Source organism: Neophocaena asiaeorientalis, unplaced genomic scaffold (assembly GCF_003031525.2).
Source record: "Neophocaena asiaeorientalis asiaeorientalis breed wild unplaced genomic scaffold, Neophocaena_asiaeorientalis_V1.1 scaffold781, whole genome shotgun sequence".
NCBI lineage: Eukaryota > Metazoa > Chordata > Mammalia > Artiodactyla > Phocoenidae > Neophocaena > Neophocaena asiaeorientalis.
This window is the reverse complement of record NW_020172994.1, coordinates 773402-795511: the sequence shown is the minus strand read 5'-3', so window position 1 is coordinate 795511 and position 22110 is coordinate 773402. Positions and strand designations below refer to the sequence as shown.

The following is a 22110-nucleotide window of genomic DNA, read 5'->3' as shown; positions in this document are numbered from 1 at the left end:
ACCCCAAAAAAAAAAAAAAAAAAAAAAAAAAAAGTGTCCCTTCAAATAATTAATCTGGTTTCAAAATCTTATAATGGATGATTCACTCATTACTTTAATAAGAGGAAATTAGCAGAAAAAAACTATAAAATTCCAGAACTGCCCATGTGAATTTATTTTCTTTAGAATATTATGCAGTACAATAATGTGACAAAATAAAGGAATCCTTCAGATGAATTATTACTAACAGGGCAAGTTAAGAGTAAGTACTAGTATTAACATATTTCAAAGTTTTTCATGAGAGAAAAGTAATCCTTTCAGAGTGGAAAAAAATAGATTTATTTGCTGACCTCAAAACTGCCAGTCAGTGTTAAAATAAACTCAAAGGAACCAAAGATGAGGCTAGTAATAAGAATCTTATCCTTGATGCTTTCTCTTAAACCATTACATTTGGAAAAGCGCTAAATGATGAAGAATGAAGTCTTGAAAGGAAATGTGGCATTGATGGGTCAGAAATATGCACTGAGCCCAAAGACCTTAGCTTCTCAGCCTGTATACACCACTGACACAGAATGGGGTGAGGCATATAAACACCACTATACACAAAACAGATAATCAACAAGGACCTACTGTATAGCACAGGAAACTCTACTCAGTACTCTGTAGTAACCTAAATGGGAAAAGAAATGGAGATACGTATATGTATAACTGAATCACTTTGCTGTACACCTGAAACTCACACAATATTGTAAACCAACTAGACTCCAGTATAAAATAAAAATTAAATTAAAAAATAAAAAACCAGAACGGGTTGAGGACTTGCCAGAGTGAATCATACACCTAACACGGAAATAACTGGAAACAGCAGCATCTTCTTGTGACCTCTGCTGACTCTCCCCGCGTCCATCTGGTAAAAATCTTTCCCCCTGCCCTTGCATTCCTTTTCCCCAGAGTGTGTTGATATTGAATTATTTAAAGGAGTCAATATCAAAATTATTCTGTAAATCCTGTCATAAGTAAATATGTTACTGAATGGATCACAGTTTAAAAGAGTTGTATCCTTGGTGAAAATAATAAAACATTTAGTTAAGGGCTATTAACATAAATGTGTACATTCAAATCATCTTACATATTTATATTCCCCAAGAAAACCTTATGGACAGAACAAGAGTCCCGTGGATATATACATAGTGCCTATACACATACACATGCACAAGAAAATAGGGCTGTGTCTATTTGTATGTTCGGTATTTCCTGAAGGTCAAAATCAGGATTAAAAAGAGAGAAACCGAGCAAGAAAACACCCAGCCCTAGGCGCTCAAAGTGTTGTATGGGTTAACAGCCCCAAGAGCAGGGGTGGAGGAGCCTTAGTGAAGCAACGGATTGCAAAACAGCAACGTGCACATCGCAACTGGGTGGAATTAACATCTTTTTGTAAGTATGTCATTTCTGAATTCCTTTTGTGTCTTGGAAAGAACAACAAACCGTAGATTTAAAAAATTTGGAGGGACTTCCCTGGTGGTCCAGTGGTAAAGAATCTGCCTTCCAGTGCAGGGGATGTGGGTTCAATCCCTGGTTGGGGAACGAAGATCCCACCTGCCACAGGGCAACTAAAGCTCACTCGCCACAACTACTGAGCCTGCATGCTGCAAACTACAGAGCCCACGCACTCTGGACCCGGGGTGCCACAACTAGAGAGAGAAAACCTGCATGCCACAACTAGAGAGAAGCCCGCGCTGCAACGGAAGGTCCGCACGCCTCAACAAAGACCCCACATGCCGCCACTAAGACCTGATGCAGCCAAAAAAAATGAAAGAAAATAAATAAAAATTTAAAAAAAAATTTTAAATAAATAATTTGGAATAGTTCTTTATCAGACAGATTTCACTGGGTTTTTTTTGGAGGGTGTGGAGAGTGGATAGGAGAGGGGTGGGTGGCTGAGGCTGCACATCCAGGCTGAAATTCTGCCTCAGATTCCTTGAATGACGGGGCAATTTTCCTGAATTCTCAGTCTTTCCACAAGGCTCAAGCTTCTAAGCCTCAGCTTTTATCTTCAGATAGTTTTTCTTCTCCACATATGTAAATTTCATATATAAACTTTAAATACACATATTTAAAAAATCTGTCCATAAGAGAAAACACTGTGACTATGCCAGGTGATGGATATGTCAATTCAACTTGTTGTGGTGATTGTTTCACAATATATACATATATCACATCATGTTGTACGCCTTAAACTTAATATGTCAGTTATACCCCCAGAGAGCAGGAAAAAGGTCTACTCTAAGTACTCTGATATTTATATGCTTAACAGGACCCCTGTTTCTATCTATGGCCAAGTTAACCTCAACTATTTAACTCAGTTTGGATGCAGGTTTCATTGCCATTTGCACGAGCAATTCCAGCCATGACTTTGGACCTGAGCCAGGGCAGACCTCATTTTATCTGAGTGGCTCACCTAAAACAGCCCGTTCAATAGTCCACAGTCCTTCCCATCATTCTTCCCCCTCTGGTGCATTCTCCTTCTACATGCCCTAACTTGACTCTTGGTCATTATTCATTTATTAGTCTAATTTACAAACCCTGGCATAGTCCCTGACTCTTCCCATTTTTCCACCCAATCAGTCAAAAAAATCCTGCTGGTTTCCCCTGCAGAGAGCTTCCTTTCCTTCATACTTACTGTTGAGACCCTCATCAGCTCATCCAGCCTGCAGGCTCCTGGATCCCCCATCAAGCCCCATCACCATCACTTCGAATTTGAAATAGAAATTTGAATGCGCCAGTCTCCTGTTTGAAAATCCTCCGTGACAGATCACGATGAAGTGGGGAGAGTTCAAGTCTCAGTATGTCTTTCAAAGTCCTTCGTAATTTGCCCCAACCTACTTTTCAGGATTCAACTCTTACCCATCAGGGCCCTTGACATTGTCTGAACAGGCTTTTAAACACTCTCTTTGTCTTGGTATATGCTATTCCCTTTCAATAGCATCCTCCTCAGTGCACTTATCCTTCATAAAACCCTACTGATCATTTGGAATCCAGCTTTCATGGATGTCTTCATACCTGGTAGAGAGATGTGCTGTCCATTGTACTTGGTAACCCTATCAGTAAATCCAGTCCCCAGAAACAACAACCTTGTTAAGGCATTTAACCTCCCTGGGTTTGTTTCCTCATCTGTAAAATGAAGAGATGAATATGTAATTCAGAGGATGGTTGGGACATTTAAATAAAATAGCATACAGTACTTAGCATCTATCATACTGGATCACGCTCTTTTTGTTACTGTGTTAGAACTTCTTTCCCAACTGGGAGCTCTTATTAAGGAAGGATTAGCTCTTGCTCATCTTTAGGTTTAAAAGTGCTCTGTTGAAAACACAGAGAGCGTAGGTAACCTCCCAGACTAGTGGGAAGAAGTCATTAGTCACTGTCATTCCACCTCCTGTGTCCTAGACGTGGAGTCTGTTGCCCTGCACGCAAAGACGTAACATTCCGGGGCTGGACAGTCCTTGGAGGTCACCAAATCCCACGTTTCCTTTAACTACCAGGGAAAATAAACAGAGAGTCTGTTTCCAAGCTGTAATCACAGCTACAGGTCTCTGGAACATCACTCACTATAGCAATATTTCACTTTTTTTTAGTGCTTTCCAAGTGAGTAAATACTGGTATTTATACAGATAAATTTTGTTGGCAAACACAGAGGTTCACTGGAGTTCACATGTATTTAGGCCTGAATCAGTTTTTGTTGCTTTGAGAAAAATCTAATAGCCACCATGCAACTCAAGTGACGTTATCCATGGCTTTCCTTATCTAATTCAACCTGAAGTCACTTAACATTTCAAGGAGTAGGTTAATTTGCCATTATTTAATAAATAAAAACAAATTATATCTTCTATTTAAGTATTCCTTTATTCACATCATATATCTAATTCATTTTAGCCCCATAAACAGAAATTCATACCTCACTTTAGAACAGAAATGGAATAGCTTAATTACACAGTAATAAATCAGGTTACCTATATCACTTTAACATATAATCTATATTATATGTGTTTTGCTATTTACACAGAATTAGCTGTATGCCTCAGGCTTGCACTGGGCTTCAAAACTGAGATAAATTTTATGTGCCTGTTTGCATTTGCCAATGTCACATTTTGGTTTTTTATGTGTTTATGTGTAAATCTGCGAATCTGTGAGAACAAAAATGAATACACATATGAACACATTCAAATATTCTTCTCATGACACATATGTTATACTTTCTTGTTTGGAACTGAATTTTGAGCATAATAGTATTAAAATAAGGGGTTATACAAGCTTTGTCTGTATAGCTGGACTTTGTTATGTCCCTTGCTATCCTCTCCCTGGCCTCTCTTCTATTCCAGTAGTTTCCTTTAACCTCTCGCCTATTTAATTTGGTACATCACTGCAATACCTTAAGAGATGACTCTTAGGAAAAAAAAGGGGGGGGGTTATTTGACACATTTAAAAAGAAAAGGTATATTCATAAAAACCCAATTTTGTATATTAAATAAAATAGTTAATAATAACCTTATAAGAACTTTTCATAAAACAGAAAACAAAACGACTACTGTTCATACAGGTTTTTGAAAAGTGGTTCTGGGACTTCCCTGGTGGTCCAGTGGCTAAGACTCCGCGTTCCCAATGCAGGGGGCCCAGGTTCGATCCCTGGTCAGGGAACTAGATCCCACATACCTCAACTAAAAGATCCCACATGACACAACAAAGATCCCGTGTGCCGCAACTAAGACCCAGTACAGCCAAATAAATAATTTTTAAAAGTTGTCCTAATAACTTCTGCATAAAAATAAAAAGGTTGAGATTTTTCCTTTTTGATGATCAATTCTTGGCTTTACTAAAAGATGTATTCAGTGGCAGCCAGCGTCAATACAATGAAGAACCCTGTGTTATTTACATTTTTATAAGGCACTTATTTGTCAAAAGCCTGCTTTCCTATCGCACCAGATTAAGAGATTATGAATTTGTGGATGGTCTAATTTGATGGTTGTAAAGCTCTTCTTTTCAGCCGTGCTTTTAGTCATGCATCATCTTTACTTGCATTGAGGTCCTGGTACCAAGAACAGAATGAAAATTTAGAGCAATAAGAATTAAAAGAAAGAAAAGAAAAAAAAAAAAGAATTAAAAGAAAAGATAGAATAGTTGTTAGTAAAAAAATTTTTAATGCAACAACAAAGGATGTGTAAAATTGACTTTTCGATCATTAAAATGAGTTGGTCAGTTAAGTTCAGACAGGTTAGAACTGGTCTTCAAAATTCCACCAGAACAGCCATCTATATACCCAGAAGAAAGTCCCCTGCTCTGTTGCTCCTGTGCGTGGCTGTCGGTTGAGAGAGAGGAATCTACTCAGTCTCTCTACCTGCCTGATGATAATAAAAACAATATCTAATAACTATTAGGTGTTCTTACTCTGTGCCAGGCACTGTTCTTGAGCTTTACATGTACTGAATGATTAAATCTATCCCCACAATCAACCTAGATAGGCCACTTATTTTCCCCATTTAACAGATGAGGAAACTAAGGCACCCAGAGGTTAATTAACTTGCCTGAGGTTACACAATTTAAGTCAATCAACAAATACTTACTGGGACTTCCCTGGTGGCACAGTGGTTAAGAATCTGCCTGCCAATGCAGGGGACACGGGTTTCATCCCCGGTCCAGGAAGATCCCACATGCCGTGGAGCAACTAAGCCCATGTGCCACAACTACTGAGCCTGCGTGCCACAACTACTGAAGCCCGTGCGCCTAGAGCCTGTGCTCCGCAACAAGAGAAGCCACCATGATGAGAAGCCCGCACACCACAAAGAAGATTAGCCCCGCTCACCACAACTAGAGAAAGCCCACGGGCAGCAACAAAGACCCAACGCAGCCAAAAATAAAAATAAACAAAACAAAAAAAACAACAAAAAAACCAGATTGTTCGGTCCCATTCCCAGTGTTTCTGACAAAAACAAACAAAAAAATTTACTGATCCCAGACACTGTTCTAGGCTCAAACAAATCTCTGAAAGATTTTCCTAAAAAAATAAATAAATAAATAAAAATAATTTTAAAAAAAGATTTTCCTCTGTGGGTCTTCTACAAGTGTGTTTCTCTTCATCAATGTATTAAGGATTAAATATCTAGACTTCATCTACATACTATATGTCTTTCCATGTTGAAGGCAAAGAAAAATGTTTGCATCCTTGCATTGAGACTTCTTTTTTACCCTCCATTCCATCATTTTTTGGGTAAATTTTAGAAAATTGAAGTAAAATATCCATAACATGAAATTTACCATTTGAATACTTTTTAAGTGCACAGTTCAGTCACATTAAGCACATTCACATTGCTGTGCAACCAGGACCATTCATTTCCAGAACTTTCTCATCTTCCTTAACCGTAACTTCATATCCATTAAATAATAATTCCCCATCTCCCCCCTCCCCCAGCCTCGGACCCTGGTATCTGTCAGCCTACTTTCTTTTTTTATGAATCTGGCTACTCTTGTCATCATCTCATGTAAGTGGAATGAAATATTTGTCCTCAAGATTCATCCATGTTGTAGCATTATCATGTATCAGGGCAAGTGGAGTGGTGTTTTGAGTCTATAGCTAGATTGCCAGAGTTAAAATATAACTAGAATTCATGAGAAAGAAGGTTGAAAAATCTGAGGCTCTGTCAGTATCAATTTGCTTAGGTATTTTTTATTACTTTTAAATTAAAAAACCGGCTGGCTGTGTTTTTTTTTTCCTAGGAAAAAAAAATCAGCCCACACATTGCAACTACAGATACAAAAGAGGAGATAATTTTTAAAAGATCTGTTGATGATAGGAACCACACTTGGTATGGAATATGTAGTGCAGAATCCAGGTGATCACAAATGCTGGCGGAAACTATGAAGTAGCTAGCGTACAGTATGATTGGAAAATAATGGACAATATTGCATTTTGCCTGATTCCTTCAATGCAGTTTTTTTCAAAATGCAATGAAAGCACTCCTCAAGAGGAAGTGGTTCACGGAACAACACAGCACGTGGTTAAAGGTTCTTGCAATGTTTGGGGGAGGGGGGAGCTAAAATTTCTGTGTAACATAAAACAGGAAACAGAAACATCTCTAAAATTACACACAGTATCAAATAATACTCAAAAAAGAACTAGAAGAAATCTCTTGGGCCAACTTAACTGGCTTTGCACAGTATACTTGAGATCAGTGAAAATTTTAAGAACTAGGCTAACAGTTACTAGGTTAACAGGATAATCACTATGGTCATACGAACAATACAAAACCAACACAACGATCAATCTCAAAGGAAATTCACATGGACAGCATAGATGTGTATATGTACGGTCACGCAAAAGGAACAGTCAAGACAATAGGATTCTTTGGTAGGCGGTACCGTGATGGCAAAAGTTTGATGGAAAAAACATCTGCAAATGAAAGAGTAATCATGAAATGACATATTTTTTTCAATAATTAAAAAACCCTAAGGGAACAGTTTGAAAAACCTTAGAATTTGTCAGTGTAGACACACACATACAGAACATGAGATGGACTACCATATTTTTTAAAAGTATGATTTTAAAATGGACTTATTTCCAAATTGCTTTGCTTTTGAGTGAATGCAAGGTGGAGTGGGGCAGAGTAATAATGCACTCTGCTAAGTCAAACTCCAGAGAGGTGAAAAGTGAGAAGGCAGAAAAAGACCCAAAAATGTTCAACAGGATTCAAAAGTAAACCACGTGTGACACAGGGGAAGGTCAGCTCATATGAACACAATTCTCACTTGCATCTGTCCTGATGGCTTTTCTGTATCTTTAGGAGGCAAGATGTAGACTGGTGTCACTTGGATATACTTGGGCTGAAAACAGAATTTTAAAATCTTGGGATTTTCTTAGGTTCCCTTTTTATTCTATTTTGAGCATCTACATAAAGCATGGGGAACTGCTTTTATATTTAGGATCTACTGTGACAGCAAACAAAAGTGACAACGTAATTTATGGTTTTTTGAAGAGACAAAAATAGAAAAATACATTATTCACTCGTTTGTAAATAAGAATGGGCATTAATTTTCATACACACAATTCCTATGAATAGTCATCTGTATTCACTGTTTCCTACTTGTCTCCATTTCCTCTTGAATTTACCCTGCTATGGCTGAATGTTTGTGTCCCACACCCCTTCCCCCCAAATTCATATGTTGCAACCCCAGTCTCCAATGTGATGGTATTTGTTGATGGAGCCTTTGGGAGGTAATCAGGTCATGAGGGTGGAGCCTTCGTGTTGGGATTAGTGCCCCTGTAAGAAGAGACACGAGGGCTTCCCTGGTGGTGCAGTGGTTGAGAGTCCGCCGGCCGATGCAGGGGAAGTGGGTTCGTGCCCCGGTCCGGGAAGATCCCACATGCCGCGGAGCGGCTGGGCCCGTGAGCCATGGCCGCTGAGCCTGCGCGTCCGGAGCCTGTGCTCCACAACGGGAGAGGCCGCAACAGTGAGAGGCCCGCGTACCGCAAAAAAAAAAAAAAAAAAAAAAAAAAGAGACACGAGAGAGCTTGCTTCTTCTCTCTCTCTGCCATGTGAGGACGCAGCAAGAAGATGAACACTGCAAACCAGGAAGAGAGCCCTCACTAGACACCGGATGGGCTGGTGCCTTGGTCTTGGACTTCCCAGCTTCCAAAACTGTGAGAAATAAAGGTTTGTGGTTTAAGCTGCCCAGTCTATGGCATTTTTGTTATAGCAGCTCGAACTGACCAAGACATACCCCAATTGGACTTTTGTTCCCACCATGTCACCAAATTGTGTCAAGATTACCAATGACCTTCATGCCATTCTCAGCAGCTTAAACAGCATTTAACACCATTCATTGATCACCTTTTCTTGGAAATACTTTCTTCACTTGGCTTCCATGAAGGCTTTCTTTCCTGCTTTTCCTCCTAACAGAGACCAACTGACCTTGAAGCCAATAAAGCTTGAGTTTCAGGGATCCTCACTTGCAGGCTCCTTCTAAGACTTGCAGTTCTCTTCTGGCACCCCACAACAACATGGAACACTGTTTTCTTGCTGGGCGGTCACCCTGGTAGTGGTCCAAGGGCTTCAAGTGGGGTTGGTAGGCTGCCAGCACTACCTTCACTTCACCTGGACTCCAGCAAGAGCTGGACCCAAGGTAAATCTCATGGACTGTGGACTGCATCTTCTATTCCAAGGAGAATATCTAAAGGAAATGCTGTTCTGCTCTGCTCCTTGCATGGAATCACCTTCACCCAGGCTTCCACAGCCACCTTACACCACCCCCAGGGCCAGCCTAGCAGTTGGGAGGGGGCAGGAAATGCGTGGTCCTAGCTGAGCTGGACCAGCTACTTCTTGAGCCATTGGGAGCCATGGGTGCCATGTCATATCTCGTGAGAGCAAATGACTCAGTTAGTTCTCTGAGGCCTTGCTCCTGGGCAAGAGGCACCTCCAGCAGTAGAAACCACGGAGGAAATTACAGATAAAGTCTTACCATAGAGTCCTGTGAGACTGAAGTAAAACTTTTTCTAGACTATCAATAACACAATTAATCTTGAGTAACCACGTGGGAGAAAAGACTAAATTAGCTATTTCCACTATAGAAAATTGTATTTCAAATTTATCCTCATATGGAGAGGTGATCAAAGATATGCAGCCAAAAATGTAGGAAAACATATATCAGGCAGTTAGTAATAATAAAAATGTACCTTTTGGATTTTGTGATTTTTTTAAATTGAAATATAGTTGATTTACAATATTTCAGGTATACAGCAAATGATTCCGTTTATACATATATTATATAGTCTTTTTCAGTTCTTTTCCATTAAAGGTTATTACAAGATATTGAATATAGTTCCCCATGTTATAAAGTAGGTCTCTGTTGTTTATCTGTTTTATATGTAGTAATGTGTACCTGCTAATCCCAAATTCCTAATTCATCCCCTCACCCATTTCCCCTCTGGTAACTGTAAGTCTGGTTTCTATGTCTGTGAGTCTATTTCTGTTTTGTAAATAAGTTCATTTGTATTTTTTTAAGATTTGTGGTATGTGTTTTAAAAAATTAGTAATTTGTTGTGATTCCTTTCTCACTCTAATATTTACTTTTTAAACTTTTATTCATCATTTTGTATTCTTTTTTTTAAAGGGGGTCTCCCCAAAATGTACAAAGTTCAGGTACCTCACTGGTCTCTCCTCTTAGCCTCTTTGATTGGTTCCTCCTCATCTCCCAGATCTCCTGGTTTTCCTTCTGGCCTCTATCTACACTCACTCCCTAGCTGATCTCATGCTGTCTCATGGCTTTAAATACCACACACAAGCTGCCAACCCCCAGTGTGTATCTCTAGCCCAAACTTCTCTCTTATTTCACATATTCAACCATACTTAGCCCCGCCCCATCTTTTGCCTGTCTGATTTTATCTCCTTTAACTCTGCTCCCGGCAGCCTCCCAGCTGTTCCGTGGACCCTGCCAGCATGCATTTGCACATGCTTTTCTCTTTGGAACACCTGTTCCCCGCCGACCTAAATGGCTTGCTCCCCACTGCCTTTAGGTCTTTGCTTAATTGTTCCCTCATTCCTGAGGTGTTCCCTGACCTATTTCAAAACCAACTCTTTCCCAACAAGCCCACCTCTCCCTGTTTATATTCTCTCCCCACTTACCAACTAGAAGTAAGCCCCATGAGAGCAGGGATTTGACTGTTTTTGTTTCTTGCTGGGTTCTCAGGAAGCAGAGCAATGTAGATACACAATAGACACTGAGTGAATATTTGTTAAATGAATGAATGAATAAAAAAAATTAAAATGCAATATATTCATTTAAGTTTCACGAGGGCAGGGGTTACTTATGCCTTCCTAGTGCCAAGCATGGTGCCTGCTCTGGTCATGAAGACCCACAAAAGTATTTGCTAAATGGATGAATGACTTCAAGGGAGAGCAGTGGAAGAGCAATGTAGAGGGGGGAGACAGATAAGAAAGGGGAAATGGGGACTTCGCTGGTGGTCCAGTGGTTAAGACTCCTTGCTTGCACTGTGGAGGGCACAGATTCGATCCCTGGTCCAGGAACTAAGATCCTGCATGCCACGCGGTGCAGCCAAAAAATTAAAAAAAAAAAAAAAAAAAAAGGGAAATGATTCTACAGCCACCATAGTGGGTGGCAAGAATGAACAGTAGGGAATTTCCCGGCAGTCCAGTGATTAGGACTCTGCAATTTCACTGCCAAGGGCCCGGGTTCAGGGAACTAAGATCCCGCAAGCCTCGTGGCACAGCCAAAATAAAAAAGAGAAAAGAAAAAAACCCAAAACTTGAGATAAAGAATGAAGAGTGGATGTTGACACCAGTGGGTGAAAGATGATTCTCTGCTAAGTCAAGCTCCAGGCAGGTGAGAGGTGAGATGAAAATGTTCAACAGAACTCAGAAATAGAACAGTAAGTGACACAGAGTATTCCTTAACGCTTTCAAAGGGAATACCTTTCAATGGAAAAATCTGGTGGACACGCTTTTAACCAAATAATCAAACTTAGGATCGTCATTGATGGGACAATCTGACACTGCTGCCCCTGATGTGATGCCCCCGGGATGTGGCGTCATCTTTGCAATACTGCCACCAAAGTGTTTCGCTTGAGTCTAGTCAGGAGGGATTAATCCGACAAATCTCAACTGAGGGACATTCTGCAAAATAGACAAAATGACTGGTCTGGATTCTTCGAATAAAAAAAAAGACATTATTGGGATAATTTGGAAAATGTGAATATGAACTACATATCAGAAAATGTATTAAATCAATTAAATTTTCTGAGTGTGATAACACTACTGTGGTCGTGTAAGAGAAGGTCTTTGTTCTTAAGAGATAAATGGTGAAGAAAATAAAGCACATGCAGTAAAATGTAGACAATGAGTGAATCGGAGTGAAGGGAACACGGGTGTCTCCTGCACTATTCTTACCTTTTTGTTGTTGTTGAAGTGTTGAAACTTTTCAAAAGAAAAAGTTGGGGGAATAAAGAACCAATCTTTTGAGTCAGAGAGACCCGAGTTTTAAAAAAGCAAAGCAGGGACTTCCCTGGCGGTTCAGTGGTTAAGACTCCACGCTCCCAATGCAGGGGGCCCGGGTTCGATCCCTAGTCAGGGAACTAGATCCCGCATGCCGCAACTAAAGATCCTGCTTGTCGCAACTAAGAAAAGACCCTGCAGGCCGCGACAAAGATCTCGCGTGCGGCAACAAACGTGTGTGTCACAACTAAGAGCCAGAGCAGCCAAATAAATTAGGGGGATAAAAAAAGGCAAAGTGAAACAAGACACAAAAAAAGAAAGAAAGAAAGAGGAACAGGGGAGAATGAAATGTTAGATGAAGGCAAAGACAATGTAAAAGAAAAAAGAGGGCTTCTCTGGTGGCGCAGTGGTTGAGAGTCCGCCTGCCGATGCAGGGGACACGGGTTTGTGCCCCGGCCCGGGAAGATCCCACATGCCGCGGAGCGGCTGGGCCCGTGAGCCATGGTCGCTGAGCCTGCACGTCCGGAGCCTGTGCTCCGCAACGGGAGAGGCCACAACAGTGAGAGGCCCGCGTACCGCAAAAAAAAAAAAAGAAAAAAGAAATCTATCCTGGGCAGGGTTGATATATTATTTCATCTAATTCTCATAAAAACCATTTGGGGGTAGATCATACTACTCCCATCTTCGTAGATGAGGATCTTGTGGTCCGGAGTTTGAGTGACGGGCCCAAGATCACAAAGGACAAGACTCAAACTCAAGTCCAGTCTCTTTCACTGTACTGCTTCCTCTTGCCTTACGCAGAAAATAAGCCACGTAGATGGAAGTCATAGCAGGAGAGGTTTGTGAAAGAAAAACACAGGTGGAAAATACACTTAGAGACTCATATAGCACATCTGCCTAGAGATGACACATGTTCAACACACAGAGAAAAAGTAAAGGAGAAAAAGGCACACACAACAAAGAAAGTCAAACAGAAACAGGCTTTCACGTGGTCACATCCCACGTGAGGGAGGATCTTTCACATCACTGCTTCTAGACTCCAGAACTGGGTTGTGTCTTCAAAGACATGATGGTGGGTACTATGTCATACTCCTCCCCCCTCTAGAACAGCTAACACTAAGCTAGGGTTCATATCTGGCCGTGACCTTGACATCTACCCCTAGGATAGGCAGAAAAGGAGGGGCCACCTGGGTCTAGATGCCATGCTTAACGAACAGTCTGAAGCAGAAATGAGCTGGTAATCACAAGATTCTGATGGATGATTTTAAAACATTAATCTTCTCTTCTTCCAACTGCAAGCTGAAAGTGGAAAAGGATGAAGGGGAAGAGGTCAAAACACTTTGGCTTCAATTTTTCGTTTTGCTTTGGAGTGAAGACCAATGTTGACTAGCCCAAGGAAGATTTCCCTGAGCGATTGCTAAAATTCTTAAATACCCAAGCATGAGAATATTAGTGTCAGATGGCTTTTTAATTTCCAGGAGTGCAGAGGCGATATCTGCTAAAGATTCCTAAGAATGAAGAGTCATGATCTTGGCCATCACTGGAGTAAAGAGAACCAGACATGTCCACTGAGGTGTGGGAAACAGCCCGAGGCAGAGCACACATTCCAGGCTTTGCTTAGAAAGCAGGAAACAGCCACCCAGGGGCTGAATCTACCACAACAGCACTCTAAGACTGATGGCCAGCTTTGTGAGTTGTTTCATATTGCAAAATAAATCCACAGGTTGCTGCAGAACTTCAAAAACACACTGAAACAAAAAGGAAAACTAAAGGCAGCGTATCTCCTCGATTCAAAAGCATATTTTGACATTCTAATACTTCTAAAGTTATGATTTATACAGTCAGATATGAAATCTGGCTACCACCAACAGGAATCAGCTATGACGTCGTTTTCCTTAACTATATATGTCCCAACTGAGTGGAACAGAAAAGGTGTCTTTTTATTTAATTGTCATTTTAGTTAAGTTATCTGCATTGGTAGTAGAACACACAGTTCAACTGTTACATTTGGATCCCAAATCTTCATTTAAAAAGCTTTCAAAAGATTTCACGATACAGCACTGACATGTAAAGTTAATGTCTGGCAAAGACTGACATTCACAGCCCAGAACACACAATTCATGGCAGCAGAAATCGCTAGAGCGCTCAGATTATAATTTTCAAACTCAAAAGAGACTGATGGATGCGGCAGATTGATGTATCATGAAGGATTATCCTTTAGGTACCAAAGGCCTACCTATCAAACACTTGTAACTGGAATTCCAGAGAAGTTGTTTCAATTCCAACAATACTTAAGACAATAAAGAAAAATAAATCTTTGTATTGAACCCAACAAGAAACATTAAAAAAAAATTCATGACTTTCTCTGATAAGCCTAAAAATTATATTGCGAACTCTAAAGGATGAAAGGAACAGACTTGGGTTATGAACAACACACTTGGCTAATTGTCCTGGCACGCTCAGCCTGTCTTAGAATCTTTAGATTCTCAATGTGAAGACGTGAAGACTCACATTTTATAATACTTGTAATACTAAGAAGAAATGATGTGTAACTCTAGGACAACTGTACACTTTTATGTCCTAAAATGTCCCAGAACATTCAGTCCAGCATCTCCCACCTCCAGAAAGAAAATGGTAATGAACTGATCAATGCAATGGTATAACAATGTTGAATGTTCTCAAGATAAGAACCGAAAAATGCCCTCTGGCTTTAACCACACAGAAGTCACTGGTTATCTCCAGAGAAGCGTTGAGGGTGGAAACCAAACGGAGCCCCTTCAGAAGTGAGTGGGGAAGAGAGATAATGACACAGCCAACTTATCTGAGAATGTGAGTCCATTCGGTACGTAGCAATTGTAACATGCGTTCCTCTCTGTCACTCACAGTTCTTCCGATTTCATGGCTCCAAGCATCTTTGATGTGGATGTGCTGTACCATCATTTAACCAGTTCTCTATTGCTGGAAACTGACCGTTTGCCTTTCTTTCAAGAAATAATGTTATGAGCCTGATATTTTCATTTGCTGAAAAATTATATGCAGCATGGCCTAAGGATAAAACTGAAAATATCAACCAATTCTTGTTGCCTTTCTGTGGGGTGAGAAAATTTCTGTTTTTTCGTCTTGGTCAATATTCTGCACCTAGCTCCAAAACCCCCAAAGGATTGGGGCTGTTGGTAAAAAATAACAGTCAAGGGTGGTAAACTCTGCACTAATGAGCTCATGCAGTGTGTGCCCCATGGTGCCCCTGCTTTCTCTCTGTTTGCAAGGATTTATGGCCATTCCTGTGACCGCCCATGTCCAAAATACATGCGCCATGGAAAAAGTTTATATCAGAAAAATCTGAGGTACGTTTAAGAGTTTCCAGCGGCAACCCAGTTCTAATTCTTTTCCTGAGTCTCTTAGTAAATTTTCTCTCTTCTTCCTCAAAGATGCACTGACAATTACGCGGGCCTCTCACTGTTGTGGCCTCTCCCGTTGCGGAGCACAGACTCCGGACGCGCAGGCTCAGCGGCCATGGCTTACGGGCCCAGCTGCACCATGGCACGTGGGATCTTCCCGGACCGGGGCACGAACCCGTGTCCCCTGCATCAGCAGGCGGACTCTCAACCACTGCGCCACCAGGGAAGCCCTACTCTCCTGTTTTGAAGCAAGAAAGGAACTGAATTTTTACTCCCCCACATTCAAGATGATTCATCCCTTAAAACAAAAACATCTAATATTTTTCTCCCAACCTTCCATAAGTAGCTGGGGTGCGGTGTTGGGGGGAGGCTTCTATTTTGTTTACATTTCCCTTGTGACATGTGGGCTCACCTAGGCCTGAGACTGGGGGACCACTGAGTCCCTCCCCAGGGACAAGGACAGAATCTAGAACCAGGAGGCCGGGGTTCAAAACCCAGCACTGCTGCGTACTGGCTGGGTAAACTTGGGCAAGTTACTTAACCTCTCAGGGTTTTAGTTTTCTCATCTTTGAAAGGTGTGATAATCAGCTACCTTGTGGGGTCAAAGGGACTCCTATAAATGAATGCATGTAAAGTCCATAGAACAGGCCGGGCTTAGCTCTAAGTGCTCAGTAAATGTAAGCCTTAATATACCACGAAGCAGTTGGAACTGAAGCCTTCTGTTAGCTTCCAGAAGGCCTGGAAGGCTGATGGCATCCTCATAATAATCCTTTGAAGTTAGCATTATTTTTCCTATTTTACAAAGTTTAAGTAACTTATCCTAGATCACAAAATCAGTTAGTTGCCATAGTATGTATGGAACCACCAATTATTTTACTTAAAATAAGTGCCACTTTGAATCACTGCCTTAGGGTCTTAGCATCTTAGGGTTTGAGGAAGGAGATTTTAGGTGAATGCAGCAGCTTAAAAATGGTGCTTGAGATCTCAGCTTAAATGTCACCTTCTCAAAGAAAAGCAGGCCCCTTCAAGATCTCCACCACATCACACTGGATGCTCCAGTGATCAAGGATACAGGCTGGCTGGATATTCCGATCACGGTTGTGGAGAGGAGGGTGATGGTGACCAGCACACATCACGCTGTTCGAGCCAATGGTCTCCTGACCAGGATCTTCCCACTCAGCCCATCCCTTTCCCACCAACTGGCCCCAAGGACATTCTTGGTTGTAACTGGTGCGGGTGGGGAGGTCATGAATTGAAAGAAAAGGGAGAGGGTTAAGACCTGGATACAGCTCTGCCCTCACTGTGGTGTGATGCTGGGAAACAGCCTTAATAGTGTCAGTTTCTCAATCTATAAAACAGGGATATTTCACTGGGTTTTTGTAAAGAATTAAATAAGATAACGTATACAAAGTGTTTACAAATGTCTCATACACATGGGATGCTCAGAAACTGGTAAGAGTGGTCGTATCACCATTGCCCTTGTTCAGTTAGTAGGTATATCCTACAAGAAGATTGCCAGACTCTGAAAGCACGTGGCGAGTTGATAGAGCTGAGTAATCCAGTGAGGCCGATTTGGTTCTGCGCCTTCTCTGCAACGGTGGTTCTCAAAGTGTGGGTCCTCAGACCTGCCCCACAGCATCTCCCAGACACGTGGGAATGCAAATTCTTTGGCCCCACTCCAAAATTACTGAATCAGAAACTCTGGGGTGAGGACCAATAATCTGTGGGGTTTTTTGTGTTTTTCTGGCTGCGTCGGGTCTTCGTTGCTGCATGCGGGCTTTCTCTAGTTGCGGGGAGCAGGGGCTACTCTTCGTTGAGGAGTGCGGGCTTCTCATTGCAGTAGCTTCTCTTATTGCAGAGCACAGGCTCTAGGTGCTTGGGCTTCAGTAGTTGCAGCGTGTGAGCTCAGTAATTGTGGCGCTCGGGCTCTAGGGAACGTGGGCTTCAGTAGTTGTAGTGCACAGGCTTAGTAACTCCATGGCATGTGCGATCCTCCCGGACCAGGGATCAAACCTATGTTCCCTGCGTTGGCAGGTGAATTCTCAACCACTAAGCCACCAGGGAAGTCCCAATAATCTGTGTTTTAACAAGATTTCCATGTGATTTGACTGTACACTAAAGTTTGAGAACCACTGCTCTACATATAGATGGTAAAGTTAAAAAAAAAAAGTCACAGGCAAGTACAGGATGTACAAAGATTATGAGAACCAAAAGTTTTAGCCAAGTCAAAAGCGGCTTGTGTTTTATGTCAAACACAAGGAAAGAAGACACTCCCATGCCCTGTATTATTATCTCAGTGTTGAAAATGCAAAAGAAATTGTCGTACCTATTTATTGTTTAAAGGTACGGAATGAAAAAGAACCAGGTGTTTAATCTTAGGTCTTGGAGAACACAGCTCAGTTTTTACCACTAATGTTCCTGTCCTGGGCAACGTATAACCTCTTTAAGAAAATAGTCACTCAATTCCTGTGGAATTTGGAAGCACTTCCTTTCCTTATTCGTATGAAAGAAGCATGTTCACAGTATAATGATGATGATGGTTTTAAAGCGGTTTCCCGTTCTTTGATGCTTCTCCCCTCAAGATGTGGGGTCTCTGTCCCCTCCCGTGACTCTGAGCACGCTTGTGACTGCTATGATGGGTGCAGTGTTAAGGAAGTGACGCTCCGTGCGCAGGGCAGGCCATCCCCCGGCCTCTGAGAACTCCCTCCAGACACTCCTTGTAGAAGCCCAGCTGTCACCCTGTGAGAAGCTCAAGCCACCTGGAGGGGCCACAGGAGACACTGTGGTCACCAGTCCCACCCAGTCCAGGGGCCAGGACGGTGAGTAAAAAACCCTCCAGGTAAGCTCAGTCTCCAGCTGTTTGCATCACCCCCAGCTGTTCAAGTCTCCTCAGCTGAGGTCACGGACATTATGGAGCTGAGGCCAGCTAGCCCTGCCGTGGCCTGTCCAAACCCCTGATGCACAGAATCTGTAACCATAATAAAATTGTTCAACAGCAGTAAGTTTGGGGTGACTTGTTATGCAGCTGTTGAGAGTGGAGCAAATGATCATAGCAGCTACCATTCCATGGTACCTTCTACGTGTCCAGCATGATACTATACTCTTCTGCTATACCCCTCCTCTTTGCGCCTGCTCTGCAAAATATATTAGTCCCATTTGCAAGTGAAGAAACGGAGGCTCTGAGAAAATAAGTATCGTGCAAAGGCACATGTGGTAAACGACTATTTACGTCAAACTTCAGTGCGTGAAAAAATACCAGAATGTCAGTCGTTAGCTATCTAGAAACGATGAGAAAAAGGCAAACACTGTGATGGTCATTTCGTAACAGAACAGAAATATCCAATCACTGTGTTGTGCACCAGGAACTAACAGTGGTTGTAGGTCGACTATACTTCAAAAACAAACAAAAACACTCACAGGAAAAGAGATCAGATTTGTGGTTACTGTGGCATGGGGTAGAGTGGGGACTGGATAAAGATGATCAAAAGGTACAACCTTCCAGTTATAAGATAAATAAGTACTAGGAATGTAATGTACAACATGATGAATATAATTAACACTGCTGTGTGTTATCTATGAAAGCTGTTAAGAAAGTAAATCCTACCGGTTCTCATCACAAGGAAAAGTTTTTTCTATTATTTTAATTTTATGTCTGTATGAGCTGATAGATACTAAATTTATTGTGGTCATTTCATGATATATGTAATTCAAATGATTGTGTTATACACTTTAAACTTATACAGTGCTGTACATCAATTATATTTCAATAAAACTGAAAGAAAAAAATATATAGTTTCATATGGTAAATATATATATATATATATATATATACACACACCCATATATGTATACTAGTAATACAGTAACACCAGTGGAGTAAATATAATAATTAAAATAGTATGTTACTGGTCCAGGATTCACTGACCAATGAAATAGAAGTCTAGAATGGTCCAAAGTAAAGAGATAAGAAATAAAGATTAAGGAAACAACCTTTCAAATACAACAAAAAGTTGAGTTAATTAATAAATAATATTAGGACAATTAAACAAATACATTGACAAATTATATGTTCATGGTTTATAATGGGAAAAAAAGGGTTTTTAAGGATAAGAGATAAATGACACTAGCTATTCTGAAATTGGCCCATATTAACTGGAAAAAAGAAATATAGGGACTTCCCTGGTGGTCCAGTGGGTAAGAGTCTGCATTCCCAATGCAGGGGGCCGGGGTTCGATCCCTGGTCAGGGAACTAGATCCCACATGCATGCCACAACTAAGAGTCCTTATGCCGCAACTAAGAAGTCCGCACGCCGCAACTAAGACCCGGCACAGGCAAAATAAATAAATAATAAATAAATATTAAAAAAAGAAATATAAGCTTCAGTTTCCTCATTTGCAAAATAGGAGAGATGTTATGTATTTCATAAGATTAAAGGGGAAAATGTCCATGGAAATCACTTAGCATAGTTCCCAGCACACACTAAGTACTAGATGAACTTTGTGGCTATGAAAAGAAAATGGGAAACAGTAAAAGTTAGTAATGACACAGTTACAGTGTTTAAAAAAATTTTTTTGAAGGTTAATTTTTTTTCTGTGGAGAATTTAAGCATTTTATCTACTCATCAGGAGGTCCAAAATCATTATTATTGATTACAATTAGTAATTATTATATCATTACAATATATAACATATAATATCAGCATTAATCATTTGATTTAATTAATTTTGCCACAATTATGAGATGTTTGTCATGAAAAATACAGAAATTTGTGTCCCTGAATAAACCAACTAGATAGAAATTAACGTGTCTACAGAGCATCACTAACAGCAAACTAGTTGAGATCTGAGCACATTTACGAAGCAAAGAAGGGCGCCTATTGGTTCAGTGGACAGCTGACTCTTGATGAGTTTCTTCACTTTCTTTGGGAAGGATATTTACATACGAGTTCCTGTGGGTATTATTTTTATATGTGACAAATGAGAGCCTTTTAATTTAATTATATTTTTTCCTCCACACAGTCTACATGGGATCAGACCCATTCTAGAGCTACTGCATTTTCAATTTCTCTCTTACAGCTGTGAGAAGGAACAAGGATAATACGGAAATAATGTATTTGAAAACAGTGCTCCAGAGTTTCCTGTCAGTTTTATTTAGACCACTAAGCCAATTCTCTATTTAATTCACATATCAAGGAAATAAAAACAGTGAATAAGGAACTTGGAATTACCCTTGATCATCATTCAAATGGTCCATGTTGGAGCCCTGCTGTATCACCAGGGCTGTATCACTACATGTGAATGTGATAACTGGATGCTTCACACCTGGGTTCAGTGCTAAATGCATGCCCCTGAGCAACTTACTTAACCTTGTTGAGCTTCAGTATTTTCATCTGTAAAACGGAGATAAGAAATATAATTCATAGAATTGTTGGGAGGACTAAATTAACACAGTCAGACCCTTGCACAGTAACTGGCACACAGTGATGTTTGCATATAGGTAGGAACATTTAAAATGCATTGATAACTTCTGGTTAGTGGGCAGTGAATACACAACCTCTCCTAAAATTCCAATGAAAGGACTCCATAACAGTCCGGAAAGCCAGGAAAGATGGCATTGCTAGACCAAAACCTTTGAGGAATTTCTGGAAGATGTTAAGGAGAAGGGATTGTACAGAGAACCTCTAGAGCTAGGGAGACAGCAGTTCAATATGGGTCTGGAGGAGGGCGGTCAAACATAGAGCCAAGGAAAACATCTACACTCAGGGTCAGCAAAGATGGAAATCCAGGGACAACCTGGAGTAATTAAAGGACTGACGCTATGGGCCATTCGATTTCTCTGTCACAAGGGAGAATGAGAAACTGCAGTTGCCCTGGGTCTAAAATCAGCAAGAACCGTTGTCTTATATAATGTGGGAGAACTGTCTTACTGGTTCTTAAGGTGGGACCTGAGCCAAAAAAAACCCAAGTAGAGCAATTTGGGACTCAGAAAGTTTGGGATCCTGTAACAGATACGCAGATCCCAGTCCAATCGCCAACTCTTCATCCATCGTTCCATCCTTTCCTCCATCCATCCATCCATCCATCCCTCCATGCATCCAAAGGGGGTGGGAGGAGAAACATCCACATTCAGTGAAAGGCACTAAGAACTCTCTAGGAGGTCCACCTCCAGCACAAGGCTTTGCTAGCCTCAGCAAATAGCACTCAAGGAGAGCTGAAACTTACATGCCTGACTGTTATCCAAACCAAACAGGAAAGCTGCCTGTCAATCCCCACTTCCATCTATAGAACCCTACAGTCAGCCTCCTAGTCAAGAAAGAGGCTTGTTCGGCTACAGGTAAATCATATCACCTTCTTATGTTATTCTAGCCCTTCAATTAAAATTATGAACCAACAATCAAGGCCCATGAAATATTTGAGGAAAAACACAAACATGGGAGCATCAAGACTAAAATCCAAAATACTGACCCCTGAGGAAAAAGAGTTCATGAAAGAAATAGAAGAGAGAATAAAAAAAAATTCCAGTTGATGTCTTCAGAGAGATTTATGATGACACAGTAATAAGAATAACTGATATTTAAAAAGCAGTCAGAGGACTTTCCTGGTGGTGCAGTGGTTAAGAATCCGCCTGCCAATGCAGGGGGCACGGGTTCAATCCCTGGTCTGGGAAGATCCCACATGCCGTGGAGCAACTAAGCCCATGAGCCACAACTACTGAGCCTGCGCTCTAGAGCCCATAA

The 22110-nt window shown here is 41.0% G+C and overlaps 1 protein-coding gene across 3 annotated transcripts in view; it reads right to left on the bottom strand.

The window, feature by feature from the left end:
• The window catches only part of APBB1IP (amyloid beta precursor protein binding family B member 1 interacting protein), a 97844-nt gene that overhangs the window by 62439 nt on the left and 13295 nt on the right, over positions 1-22110 (bottom strand). Inside the window, exon 1 of one of the 3 annotated variants that reach the window (XM_024742283.1) lies at positions 3040-3113. The exons of 1 other annotated variant lie outside the window; for it this stretch is intronic. In XM_024742283.1, coding sequence (XP_024598051.1) covers positions 3040-3063 — 24 coding nt within the window. In that variant the 5' untranslated portion in view covers positions 3064-3113. Of the gene's footprint in view, positions 1-2659; positions 2726-3039; positions 3114-22110 lie in introns of those variants that run through there. One more of the 3 variants, XM_024742282.1, reaches the window with a different exon arrangement.